Below are 14,571 nucleotides of genomic sequence, written 5' to 3' on the forward strand. Positions count from 1 at the left end.
GATTCGCGGCACAGAGGCGATTTTTCCCGGGCACCATCATCAGGTGCGTTGAAGGGACGTGAATAGGACCCGTCTCCTCCACTGTGACGTCATGCAAATCCATAAACGTCGACCCAATGTTACAGCACATGCACTTTTAGATATGGGCATCCATTTTTCGGTGAGAAAACTCACTCGTTTTGAATTTTAAACGGGTTTGTTTTTTCCTCCAATCAGTTGCCGACTTCCTGCATATTGATCGTGTTAAGAGGAAGCAAGCCTGTACTCAAGCAGCCTGACGTCTGTCCTCTGCTTGTTGTGCCGAGCACAGAGGAAGGCGACATCTCCCTCTTTTGGAAGCAGAATTGTTTGATATGATTGATATTTTCTTGCAGACGTTATTCACCTGCTGGTGTTTATTTTCCGTGAAGTCACAGAGAGAAGGAGGAGGAGCAGCGATGACTTTAAAAGCAGCAGCAGGTGGATTTGTTATCTTCCTCCTCTCCGTGCCAGGTACTGAATATCTGTTTCTAATGATGTAAAAATACTTCTTAAATCGTCACGTCTCCTGTTTCAATGTGTGATGTGATGCAAACCACCGAAACAAATATTCCCTTCTGTTGCTGTGTTGCACGTTGTTGTAGTTGTTTTTCAATTTAGATTTTTCTGCATCGTGATGTTTTGCAAATGGTTTTATTGTTGTAATGACTTTAGTCTTGAGCAGCATCTCCCTGCATCCCTTTTTCATTGAAGTGGTTTGTATCATTGCATATTAACGCTAATGTTGCTTAAATTAACTGTATGTTCATCCTTTTATTGAGACAAGATAACATCTACCAATAGCTGAAACAAAATAGGAACCAAACTCTGCTAAATCATTTCGTTACTTGCAGATGTCGCTGTGATGTTTCACTTCTCTGTACAGTTGCAGTAAACTATCTTTAGTTATCTAAATATAACAAACGGTAGGAGGAGAGTGTCTCTTTTCTTTTGATCTCGGCACCAATCAGATCACAGCAATCGGAGAGGAAACAAACCAGGAAATTGGCAACGTGGCAATCAATGCAGAAATGGCAGGAAGGTTCTAAACATAATTAACAACGATGAGTTTAAAAAGTCATGAACAGAAGTGACCGCAGAGGGAAACATTTCCACAGTTACATTGTTAATAGTTATCTTTGTTTTATTAAATTGCAGTGAGACGTTTTAGTGCGAAGTGGTTTTGGGAAATGCTGTTCGTCGTTCCCAAAGACTGGGTCGAGACCGCAGCACATTTTGTTCGGGTCACCAAATACATTTGCAGAAATTCTTTCAGTTTATCATTTAACATTTCTGTCTGCAGTACACCTTTGAGCCAAATCATGAACAAGGAAGTGTTGAGACCTCAAAATCGCACACAGAGCGGGAGGATGGGGCCAGGAGACCGCGTGAGACGAGAAGTCAGCGTTAAAGTATTTGTTGCGTCACATAGTTACAGCAGTTCTGTGGTTATTTTAACCCAAATCTAACCGAGTTTCCTGTGATGGCGGAACTTTATTTTGAAAAGACCGTATGCATGTAACGAGCGGAAACTGACACTTTATTCTTTGATTGGAGGGTTGCTGGTAATGAATAATACCTGACTGACGGTCAATTAAGATATTTTACGAAGTAAAACTCTGAACTGAATTTGTAATTTCAAATGGCACATTTTTTAAATGTTTAAGGTGCTATAAAAATGTTTTTCTCAAAAATTCCACACAATGACAAATGCATAAGTTCAGCACAAAAATGGGTAATATCACAATATTTGAGGTGCTACAAAAATATTTTTTCTCAATAATTCCATACAATGACTGGTATATATGTAATCAAGGCATCGTTGACTTAATAATTGTTGATAGTTGTTTAAAACATTTAATAATAACAATAAATAACCACAAAGAAATAAGAATAAAATTTAATGTGATTGTCTGATTTATGTTTGTTTTTTGTTAAATAAATCTAAGAAAACACTTTGAATCTGTAGACTACTGCCTAATAGTCTTATTATTGCCATTTGATGACAATTGCTCATATATTGGAAGCCTAAATAAGTATATGTATTATTTTTGAACAAAGTGCCCCCAATTTTTTGAAAATGCCTCTGGATTTCAGTCAGTGGGGGCAAAAATTGCCCCCAAAAAAATATGTGAATTTCCTTCCCTGGTTCACACTCAATCTCACGAATTACAGATTTTCTTTCCTTTCCTCTGTTGTGAATATGAATGTTGCTTCTGATTTCTCTGTGTTGTAGTGATTCAGGGTCAGGACGACTGTGGAGTGACTTACACTTCTACCGAGATCTGTGCCTTAAAGGGATCAACGGTGAACATCCCTTGCACCTTCACATACCCATCGACAGGAAGTGACAAAGTTGAGAAGACATCATGGATTGCCGGAGGGAGCAATCGTGCTCCTGTGGATGTGACAACGGATTCCCACTACGCGGGTCGTGTTAAGTATCCTTTTCATGAGAACGACTGCACTCTGAGGATCAAAGACCTGAGAGAGAGCGACTCGGCTGAGTACAAGTTCAGGTTCATGACAGACCGACCGGACGGAGGTTTTACTGGTTCACCTGGAGTCCTTTTGTCCGTCACAGGTAACACTGTCACTGGAATACTTGGTTCCAATCGTTAAGCGTCCAGGAAACACTCCTGTGAACATTTTCTGTGTGCATTCATGTGTTCAACGGTTTAGTTTGAGATGACATTTCTGCTGTGTCCTTGGTGTATCCAGACCTCCGGGTGCAGGTGGGAAGATCACAGGCCCGGCCAGAGCTGAGGTGTCACAGCAGATGTAACGTCGCTGATGATCCTTCGTATGTCTGGTACAGAAATGGAAGGAAAATGGCTGAAGAAGCATCTACTTACAGAGTCTCTTTTAACGATAAGCACAGATATTCCTGTGCTGTTGGAGGACACAAGAAGTACCGCTCTCCCCCAGTGTGTGAGTTAACGAGGAATCCTCAAAACAAAACATTGACTCCAACATTTGTTTCACGAGTGCTTTCCCTTTTAAATGTGAATATTGCGCGCTTTTATTCAATTTTTTTTACGAATAAGGCATCAACCAATCACGTTGTGCCAATCGGGTTTAGATGATCTAACCAAGATGACAAACTTTATTGCTACTTTCAACCGTGACAAAGGCAGCATGTTCTAGATCCAGTCCTTCTGTTCTCACCTTTCACAATAAAAGCCCTAGACATACAGTATGTATTCGTGTTGTTAATTCATCACGCCCTGTTGCGTAAAGGCCTTTTGATATTCACTTCCACAATTTTAAATTTAAAAAACCAGATGCTTTCTCCACCAGATGCCCCACTGTATTCATGATATTAATTATTTTCCATAAAGTGATTTTTTTAAATGTAATTAATTATGTCTTCATACATATTGTCCTCCAGATGGTCCAAAGCTTCCCTCTGTGTCAGTGAGTCCCTCTGCTGAGATAGTGGAGGGCAGTTCAGTGACTCTGACCTGTAGCAGTGATGCTAACCCAGCAGCTAGCTACACCTGGTACAAGGAGGATGGAAATCCAGACCCTCGTCCTCTCAGTGAAGAACCTCAGCTGGTCTTCAGCTCCATCCAGTCCTCTGACTCTGGACAGTATTACTGTAGAGCTGAGAACCAGCTGGGGACGAAGAGATCTGAATTCATCTCTATTGATGTGAAATGTGAGTGAAATCTCTAATTTAAAAAGGAACATACATTGGTCAGTTCCCAGGAAAAGGGGTTTCTCCTCTGTTTCACATACCGTACTCATACAACATGTAGCATTTATGCAACTTGCAGTTTAATTATTTTTATTTCTATTTATTTATGCATGTCCAGATGGTCCAAAGCTTCCCTCTGTGTCAGTGAGTCCCTCTGCTGAGATAGTGGAGGGCAGTTCAGTGACTCTGACCTGTAGCAGTGATGCTAACCCAGCAGCTAACTACACCTGGTACAAGGAGGATGAAGACTCACCAAAAGCATCAGGACAGATCTTCATCATCACTGACTTCAGAGCTGAACACAGTGGGAGTTATTCCTGTGAAGCCGTGAACATGAGGACGTAGTAACTCCACCTTACATGTGACTGTGTTGGCAGGTGAGTTCTCCACCCTGCATCTGGAAGTCATAACACACCATCTGGGTGTGATTGTGTTTGGGATGAGAAGATGCTGCTTGGTGCTGCATGTGTGATGGAGGAAGCACATATTAGGTCAGTGGTCATCTTTTAAAACTACAGGTTCAATGGTGCCCTCTGCACTCTGGCTCTAGTTTCCTTTATTTGATGAGTTCAACAGTAAAAACAAGTATTGAGTCATATTTGCCTATTTTTCTCGTTTTTTTTTTTTTTTGGGAATACACAGGAATTGTTGTCCCCTTACAGTATTTCCCAGAAAAGAAAGAAAAAGGATCCATTTCAAAACAACCAACCGACAACCCGAGAAGAAAAGAATAAAAAGAACTCGTCGTTATATCTTCTTCATCTTTATATATATATAAAAATATATATCTTTGTTCTACTTCTGTTTGTTTCTCTGTAGCATATTTGCATTTCTTAGATTAAGGTGCGACGTTTCGGGCCATTCAGATTGACCCCGGACACACTGGAGGGGTTAAATCTCCCAGCTCGCATCGGGGTAACTCTTTGATCCCACGTGAAGAACTGGAGGAACCCGGGTTCACGCCTTACAGAGCCAGCGGCACATGATGTCGTTTGTCTTTCAGGACGGCCGTTGTCCTTGATTCTCACAGCTTACTCGCTTTTCTTTGCGTCTCTCCCTTATTAACGGTCAGTCTTTCTTTTATTTTTTCACTGTTTTCTAGGAGCATGGAAATTAATCGCCGTTGCCACAGTTCCTGCGTTTTTTCTCGCTGTCATACTCATCTCAGTCTCCCTCTGGATCATGTAAGCAGTTCTGTTTCACAGTTGTTTTCATGAAGTGAGTCGAAATGTATTCTTTGTAGTTTAACTTTGAAAACGAATTCTCCTGAGCAGAAGGAGGAAGTCCTCCAAGCAACCGTCTGAGCGTGGAGAGAGACCAGACGACTGGCAGCAGGTGAGGAAGAGGAGGTTAAAGAACACAAGCTCTAACGTTCAGTTGAGTTCATTGTGACGATATCAACCTGTTGGTGACGAGACCAAAATGCATTTAAATTTTTTTTAACTTGACCAAATCGCTCGTTATTGTCATTAAAAACAAAAATCTGTTTAGTTTTGATGGTTATTCATTTGTGCTTCAACCGTGAAACAGTCACCGTTCTCTCTCTCTCTCTCTCTCTCTCTCTCTCTCTCTCTCTCTCTCTCTCTCTCTCTCTCAAAATGACTGAAACTTTGACTTTTAATGATATCAAACAAATAAATGTTCTCCTCTCGTCCCAAAATGGTCCTACATTGAGACTTGAGTACCTCCTTTTTTTGTGAACACGAGTTGAAGCAGCAAGTACAAACAGGAACAGGAACCAGAATCCTTTACTTTCTACCTAGTACTACCCCTGACCGGGGCCTTTAAATGCCCCCTTATCTTATCTTCCCTGCTGTCGAAATGCATCGAGTTCCCCTAGAGGTTCCTCGTCCCGTGGGAAAGTTCCTGCAGTGGAAAAAGGGCGACACTGTGTCTATGAGTGGCAGTTACCCTCACTTCTCTCTGTGGGCAGGCCGTCCTCGCACGTAAAATGAATCTTATTTGTCCAACAGATGCACCCAGCAGAGCAGCAGGATGGACTTCACTATGCCACTGTCCACTTTTCCAAAAAGCCGGCCGATCCCGTCGACTCCAACATCGGACCGGCTCAGCCCGGACGACACGAAGAGGATGAGACGATCGTCTACGCCGCTGTGAGGTTCAACGCCGCGGCCTCCAGGTGAGCCGCTCCTCGCACGAGAACAACCAGCTGAATCAGCAGCTTGGAAACAATTGTGTTTTATTCTCAGAATCGCCTCGTTTCATTTATTCCCCCCCTCAGAACCAGAGGTCAGGAAGCCGCGGAGGATCCAGCTGCCTTGTACAGTACAGTCAACAAAAAGAGGAATCTCTAGTTTTTATGATCTATTTCTCATCACAGCTCAACCTGACGGCCGTAGCATTAGAAGGGCGATCCGTCGTAGACCCCCACCAGCAACCATCTTTGTCCACCCGGCCGATCTGCTCGGCCTTTGTTATATATATATATATATATATATATATATATATATATATATATATATATATATATTGTTAGAATTTGTAAATGAAATACCAAAGTAGAACTTCTTACTCCTTAAAAAAAAGTAGAAAAGACAAAAGAAGCGGGAGGGTTTTGGGGGGAATGTGGAGTTGTAGTTTCCTTCTGCTGCCTCTAGATGTCAGTAAAGACACATCGGAGCAACATTTTCACTGTCAAATACATTTCAGCACATTCTACGTTTCCTACACATTTTCTGAATCATTTCTTCCGCTTTAACATCATCAGATGATATTAATTTGCTGCTTTCTTTATTTCACATTCTGTGGCAGACATGCTTTTATTCTGCTCCTGGTATTACTTTTAAAACCTGGAGTCATTTTGTTTTCGGGTTGTCCGTCCGTCTGTCCGGTAACTCCACTTTGTCTTTTTGTTGTTGCTCAAAACAAAAACAAAGAAAAGTATTTTTTAAGTCAGAGTTGTGAACGCTGATTAAAACTGATTTTGGTTGTTTCCAGTGCTTTGATGTTTTTTTAAAGCCGGTCACTTCCCAGCTGTGGTCTACTGTGGTTCAATAGAGGATTCACAGACCAGACTGATCTGCTGTGGTTTTGGACCACGAACTCAACCAGCACGAGGTGATGCAACACGAGAAGTTGCATCACTTGGCTGCACTTGAGGGGAGATGAAGATACAGCGGTCGTCATTTTACTACAGAAACCAAACGTGAGGTTTTTCTGTCAAAGCGGTGATCTCCAGTCTGAAGTTGGTTTATTAGCGTATCGTCGGTGCTGGTTAGGAATGCACCGATACCAATTTCAGACCAAGTACAAGTAGATTTGGGTACTTGCCCATACGAGTACTTAATATCAGCATTACAGTTCTAACAATGGCTTTGTTTTCAGTTTTCAGTAGGGATGCGAATATAACGACAGAGGGCTCTGCGGTCTGTACAGCAGAGCCCTCTGTCCTGAGAATAACTCTATTGACACTCAGTAATATCAGCTTATAGTTGGATTATAAACGTAGATGAAGAAAGAGAATCCAGGAGGACATCGAGGAACGTCACGCACTCTAAGGTGCGCAATACACACCCATTATAAAGTCAGAAAAGGGCTGAAAAATCATAAAAGTTAAATTGCTGCAGTTCAAAAAGTTTAAAAGATATCAAAAAGCTGAATTCAAAAATAAAGTTGCTAAAAGCTTGAAGGTTAGAAATAGAAAAAGTCACAGCAGAGATGAGCTGACGGAGCTGAACATTTTGATCGTTGAACGGTTTCTGTAGCTTAAAAAATGATGAAGAAGAAGAAGAGTTGCAACAAAAAATGGGGGGGACGGAAGAAATAGTGGAATAAAGAAACAGGATAACAAAAGTTGGAATGCTTAGCAGCATTCCAACTATTAAGAGGAAGGAAGGTTCCTGTTCCTGTTTACTGTTCCTGTTTACAACCTGATCCTCTGTCCTCGGTTTATGACCACAGAGGACGGTTGTCCATCAAGACCTCACAAGTCTCTCTTTGTCTCGTTTATCAACGTTTGGTTTACTTCTTGCGATCAGTATTCCCCGACGAGAGGAGCAGCGATGGGTTCAACAGCAGCAGCCGGTGGATTTGTCCTCTTCCTTCTCTCTGTGCCAGGTACTGCACATCCACATTCTACATACCTTTTAAAACCTCTCAGCCATTACGCATTGTTTCTTCCGGACGTCTCCAGTGTCTTCAATCCCAGTTGTCTGTGATGTCACATGGTTAGCACGGAAACAGCTCAAGTCCTTTTTCACTTGTGCATCTTTTTGTATTCTGTGACTTGAAAACAATTTAAGTTTTTGTACAGTTTGAGACGATAAAGTTGGTGAAAGATGATCAGTTCTGAGATGCACTGAATTCAGCAAAACTCAATTGATTATATTGTTGATTTAAACTCTTCATAGTTTAATAGTTTTTCACAAGCCAGGTTTCCAACCAGAAGTCAGACAATGCAAGTTAATTAGTTTTTCTATCCACTACTGCTCTGCAAATACAAGACAGTAGTACAACAATATGTCTTAATGTCCCTAAAATCTGTACAACCTGAGCCTGAAGGTTATGTCAGCAAAAAACAACTGAATAGTTAAAGAAATTTAAATAATAAAAAATACACAACAATTTCTTCCTACACAATTAACATTATTCAAACTATGTAAAAAAAATTGTGCAAAGGCGTTGAAAGTGATGACATCACTGGTGTGCACCCATGAAAGACGGAAGCTTTTGCTTTCTGCTGCAGAAAGAACGAATCCTCCCGAAACATGGTTTTTCTTTCAGATCCATTTAAATGGGAGCATGCAGACAACAATCTAAAAGGTTAAACCTTTGCAGAAGAAGAGACCAATCAGTTGACTGATGCACTTCTGCTTGTCTTAACTTGTCTTAACCACCATCAAGTCATTACTGTGTTTCCACATTTCATAAAACATGATTTTTCTCCGACAGAGAGAGAGATTTAACTCTCAAACTCAAATGTTGAAATTATTGCAGATGATGGTCCAGTTATTTTGCAGTACAACAGCAGAGTTATAACGTCTGCAGACTTTTAAAGGCTTGACACAGCTGTGTCATGCAAAGAAATAAAAAATAATTACATGAAAAATAACTGCAATCCTCGTATCGCAAATCATGTTTCCACTCGTACTTGGCAGGAACCGATGTGTTGCTGTGTGTCAGCAGTGGGAGCAGGCTTCCTCTGTAACCCTGAAGAGTTCATCAAAAAACTGTATTTGAGACAAGGGCATATTATTTTTATAATATAGTAATAATCTCAACTCATCTTTAGTTGCCAAACCAGCTCAGTGACGCATCTCCGTGCTCTGCAGCGTCACCAGTAATTTGCCTCTTTGTTATTTGCATGCTATCGGCTCCCTGTTCTGCATTTCATTTCCTCTGAAGCAACAGTCTGACTACGACCTAAACCACGACGATAAACGTGCATGAACTCTGAAGGTGCGAGGACGTTACAGGAAAGCATTGTCTTCGTGAACGGACAGTTTGATGTCCTTGGTGAGACGAACTGTCCAAAAGCCTGCGCACATTGTCCACCCTTCCTTTTGTGCTGTAAAATCCAAAACACATTTTTTGCTTTGCAAATATTTTGAGAAATTTGCTTGATGCAAAATTACGACACACAAACCATACAGCTGTCATTTGAATGACCTTTTCAACAGGAAGTAAACACGCAGATAAACATAACAAAGGAAGATGATGCGGAATGAGGTAATAAATCAAGAGAGAAGTAGAGTCATTCTCTCACAGACTTCCATACAACCTGACGTCTGTTTGCATCCAGAGGAGCCGCCAGCACACTTCAGCGTTGGCTTCACTTTGAACTGATGAACGCGTTCAGACGTGATGTCTCTCCAGTTCAGTACTCCAGCAGGATTCCCTGATGAAGCACTGACTCTCCTCTGATGGAGCTGATTGTGGTTTCTGATGTGCTCTGTGTTGCAGTGGTGCAGGGTACGAATGGATTGGGAGTGACTTACTCCTCTCGGGACATCTGTGCCTCCAGAGGATCAACAGTGAACATGAGCTGCACCTTCAAACACTCACCCTCTGTAACCATAAAAAACACATGCTGGCACTCTAAAGATTATTATAATGACGTGTGTGACTACAACGATCGTGAGACGTATATCTGTGTCAACAAAAACTGCACTCTGAGAATCGTAGACCTGAAGGACAGCGACGCAACGAGGTACATGTTCAGGCTCATCGGAGAACGGAAGGGTGAGAGATGGACTGGTAGACCTGGAGTCACACTGACGGTCACAGGTAACATGAAGGTTTACCCCCCTTAATTAAAATATAAATTAAAATATTATTCTACTTTAATGTGTGTCTTATGTTACCACCTAGCCTCGTCCAACTCCTCTCACTCTCCCAATAAACGTATCACACATCAGACGGACACAAACATTTTGCTGGACCTTCGTTTTTCACTTTTTTCTACTCTTCAGTCTGAACTTGTGTTATATTACTCCGTTTGCTTTTGTCCCTGTCTTACTTTGTATTATATAGTTTCTTTAGTGGTTTCTGTGTTCATGTACTTGTTATGTACCCCCTTTTATACACAAAGAACACATAAATAAAGGTTTATCAATGTTGTTGAGCAGGTTAAAAACATCATTGCTCATGTGTTTGTTTATTGGCTCATGTGTACGTTGACAGAACCCGTTTGGAGAGGGTACTTCCAATCTCTTTCCTATTTGTGACGTGTGTTTCCATGTCACCACTGACTTGATGTCCTTGCTCACGTATCCAGCTCTGCAGATGCACGTGACCAGAGTGAAGGTCAACGTCTCTCACACCGAGGCAGAGCTGAGTTGTAGCAGCACATGCAGCCGTCCTTCCTACGTCTGGTTCAAGAACGGACTGAAGGTTCCAGAGGAAGCTGCTTTTTACACCGGCCATTTGGAACCTGGAGACGGCATCTCCTGCGCTCTGAGAGGACACGAGGATCACCGCGTACCTTCGCTGTGTGAGTTCACGTCACGGTGTTGCAAAAAACAACAAGGAAGTGTCTTAAAGCTGCATTCTTGCAATTCAAGCCCTGTGCAAACGGCTGTTTGTTTATTTATGAATTTGCACTGTGAAAACGTGTTCATCTTGTAAACTCTTGTGTTGTTTTATTTCTCCAGATGCTCCAACGTTTCCCTCTGTGTCAGTGAGTCCCTCTGGTGAAGTCATGGAGGACAGCTCAGTGAATCTGACCTGTAGCAGTGATGCTAACATAGTAGCTAACTACACCTGGTACAAGAGGAATGAAAATAAACCTCTCAGTGAAGAACCTCAGCTGGTCTTCAGCTCCATCCAGTCCTCTGACTCTGGACAGTATTACTGCACAGCTGAGAACCAGCTGGGGACGAGGGAGACTCAAATATGTGTTGATGTGAAATGTGAGTGAAACATCTTATTGGGTAAAAACGAAGCTTGGTTTTGTCTGTCATAGATGTTTAAAGGGCAGTTTATGTCAGCATTGTCCTCATTGTAATGGTGGCGTATTAAGGTCTAGTGTGTAAGATTTGGCGACATCTAGCTGCAAGGTTGCAGATTGCAACCGACTGAAATTTTTCCCATGTCGATGCTCGTTCAGTCTGGTTTTGTCCACTCTGGGCTACTGTAGAAACATGGCAGCCTCCGTGTAGACGAACTGCCCCGTGTACCGTAGATATAAACGGCTCATTCTAAGCCAATGAAAACGCAACGGTTCTTATTTTCAGGTAATTATACACTAAAAAAACACATTTATTGATATTATATTCCATCTAAATACTACACACTCTACCTTTTTACGTGGATGCATTTGATGATTCACAGATAAACCCATTGAGATGTATATGAGATGTAACCTATGAATAGACTTTGATCAGAGAGAAGAACATGACGGCATTACTGAAAACATTGGCGCTTTTTAAATAAGCCAAATAATAGCAGAGAACTGATATTTAAAGTTCACTTATCAATCAGAAGGGGCCCAAAACACCAACTTCTCCAAATACAATGAGGGACTATTTAAGAGATCTAAATATATGTGGCACTAAATCAACGCATCTGTCTTTTGTAGTTCATTTTGTAGTTTCATGTCTATCTTCCAGATGCTCCGAAGAATTTCTCTGTGTCAGTGAGTCCCTCTGCTGAGATAGTGGAGGGCAGTTCAGTGACTCTGACCTGTAGCAGTGATGCTAACCCAGCAGCTAACTACACCTGGTACAAGGAGGACCAAATAAAGCTTCAGGGTCCAGTTGGTGTTCATCGTTTCACCTCCATCAGCTCTGAGGACAGAGGGATCTACTACTGCAAGTCTGAGAATAAATATGGATGGATCGACTCTTCAGATCAATTCATAGATGTCCAGTGTGAGTATTAAGTTGTAAAGCCAACCATCTAGTCTGTGAAAGCTTAGTTGGACCTTTCTTGGTGTAAACCTATATGACATGTTAGGAGTTGTTTTTAAGTGTAATTTACTTCACTTCTGTGTTTTTTCTTGATACCATACGTTTCCTGGAGCAACATGCGACACAGAAATAAAATGCGGACTTGCGTTCCGCTGACTGAAAAGCCTTTTCAGTCAAAGTATCTTGCATCCTGCTGACTAATAGTGCTGAAAACATTCTCTCCTCCAGATGGTCCAAAGCTTCCCTCTGTGTCAGTGAGTCCCTCTGCTGAGATAGTGGAGGGCAGTTCAGTGACTCTGACCTGTAGCAGTGATGCTAACCCAGCAGCTAACTACACCTGGTACAAGGAGGATGAAGACTCACCAAAAGCATCAGGACAGATCTTCATCATCACTGACTTCAGAGCTGAACACAGTGGGAGTTATTCCTGTGAAGCCGTGAACATGAGAGGACGTAGTAACTCCACCTTACACCTGACTGTTGTAGCAGGTAAGTCTCTCCACTGTATCTGATGCTCTGGAGGTGCGCGCACACACTCCCAAAGATCTGTAGCAGATTTGAATGTGTAACATTGTTGGCGTTTCCTTTTAATATCAGCTATAGTCGGGATTAACATGAATGAACTTCAGTTGTAAGAATCTCCACTTTCGAAGTTCTCTCTTTATTATTTAAGATATATGATATATGGACAGTATATACTGTGTGTATATATATATACACATATATATATAACACCCCAAGTAACTGTTTTCAGTTGATTCCAATTCCCCAGAAGGATGGATATTCATAGCTGCTGGAACAGTCTCTGCTTTTATAATTCTTTTCATCCTCGTCTCCGTCTCACTGTGGATCAGGTGAGTTGTAAATCATTGAAATGAACATCCAATGTTTCAATAAACAGTCGGGCGTACTCATTTGTCCCATTTGTTTTTGTTTTTTCATTCATCTTCCCGACCAGGAAAACGAGGGCCCCTAAGGAACCACCTGAGCCTGTGAAGCAGCCAGACGACAGCGCACAGGTGAGGGCGGTGAGAGCACTGGAGAAGTACTGATCGTACCTTTCTCGACGAGGCAGAACAAAGTATCAGTTCTTGTTTCCTTTGACCGGGAGTTTCTGATTCATTCCTCATGTTATGCGAGCTAAAAGTTAGATTTGTCAACTTGTTTCACTCTGTTGTTAATTAACTGAGAGAAAACTGATTGATTGAAAGATTCATCGATCGTTCATATTCCCAAAGTTCAACATTTCTTCTCTTGAAGGAACACTTCCTGCTGGTGCGTTAATAACTCTCTGAAGCCCAAAAGTCTTCTGCCAGGTTTGAAAACCAGGTTTTCTTAAAAACTATTTTTCACAGCCAGAAGCTATAGAAACCGACGTTAACATTGGATTCCCAACTTACCGACGGCCCTTGAACACGTCATGCTTCCTTCGGGAAAAGCAACTAAATCGAAGCTTGAAATTGGGATATTTCATCAAAAACACTGTATTCTACAGGTCTTATTTAAAATATCACCCCAAATAAAGCACTTGCACGAACCAGATTCAGTAAAAACATCAAATTCTGCGCAACTGGGAAGCCATGATTGGTTGGACTGAGACAGAAACTTGACTGAACTGCAGGCTGCTGAACACGGAGCAGAGACAAGAGGACAGTAGAGGTTGTAAAAATATAAATCGTTCAATATGTATAGCACGTGGAGCCCCAAATTCATCAACCTCAATACAAAGATAGGGTCCAGGTGCCAGAGCGTAAGATCGCATCCCACTCATTCCACCTTTTCATTACAGTTGAGTGTCAGCTACACAATTGGACACAAACTTACGAATCATGTTATTTGTCTAATATCTACAGAAACAACCAGCAGAGACGAAGGATGGCCTTCACTATGCCAGCGTCAACTTCTCCAAGAAACGAGCAGATCCGCTCTACTCCAATATCACACCATCTCTGGCCCCGAGACACCAAAGGGACGAGAACGTGGACAGCGTCGAGTACGCGACTGTCAAATTTAACAGTGGCAATACACTCCCAGGGTGAGCAGCTCTTCACACAGGAGCGTTAGCCTCAGACTCCAGGTTAAAGGTCGAGAAGGTGTTTGAGTGTTCTGGCTTATTATTATTATGATGTTATTTATAGAGTGATAAAAAGATAAATCAAAAATGTCCTGTAATAAAACCTTTGACTCTAATGTGTCATCAAAATGAAACAAGAACTTTGAATCCAATGTTCAGGTTTCTGTTCTGAACATCTGAAAAGCGAATGCCTCATTTGCATATTTAAAGACATTTAACAACATGTAATACAACAAATAATAGCCTGAATGCAAGTAATGGACTGGGGATGTTTCATGGTGACATCAGATGCATGTGTTACCTTATTCACCTGCAGTGCTTAATACCTTTAAGTACAGTTTTACAGCATGTAGCCTCAACTTCATAGCCTGTCAGTCAGCGGACGGGTGAGAAGTGAAAACCCAAAGATC

The 14,571-nt window shown here is 41.7% G+C and overlaps 1 protein-coding gene across 1 annotated transcript; it reads left to right on the forward strand.

Moving 5' to 3' along the window:
* Positions 1-437: 437 nt before the first annotated feature.
* On the forward strand, positions 438-14,248 carry LOC306785098 (sialic acid-binding Ig-like lectin 10; the record flags this gene model as incomplete). Its single annotated transcript, XM_079279323.1, has 14 exons — positions 438-492; positions 2,255-2,602; positions 2,740-2,753; positions 5,692-5,858; positions 5,961-5,968; positions 9,641-9,649; positions 9,782-9,964; positions 10,455-10,670; positions 10,831-11,088; positions 11,788-12,048; positions 12,316-12,576; positions 12,842-12,941; positions 13,046-13,106; positions 13,941-14,248. 14 exons carry the CDS (start codon positions 438-440, stop codon positions 14,124-14,126), a joined length of 2,127 nt encoding a protein of 708 aa, XP_079135449.1. The 3' UTR covers positions 14,127-14,248.
* Positions 14,249-14,571: the final 323 nt, after the last annotated feature.

Source organism: Melanostigma gelatinosum (genome assembly GCF_949748355.1).
Source record: "Melanostigma gelatinosum genome assembly, chromosome: 11".
Taxonomy (NCBI): Eukaryota; Metazoa; Chordata; class Actinopteri; order Perciformes; family Zoarcidae; genus Melanostigma; species Melanostigma gelatinosum.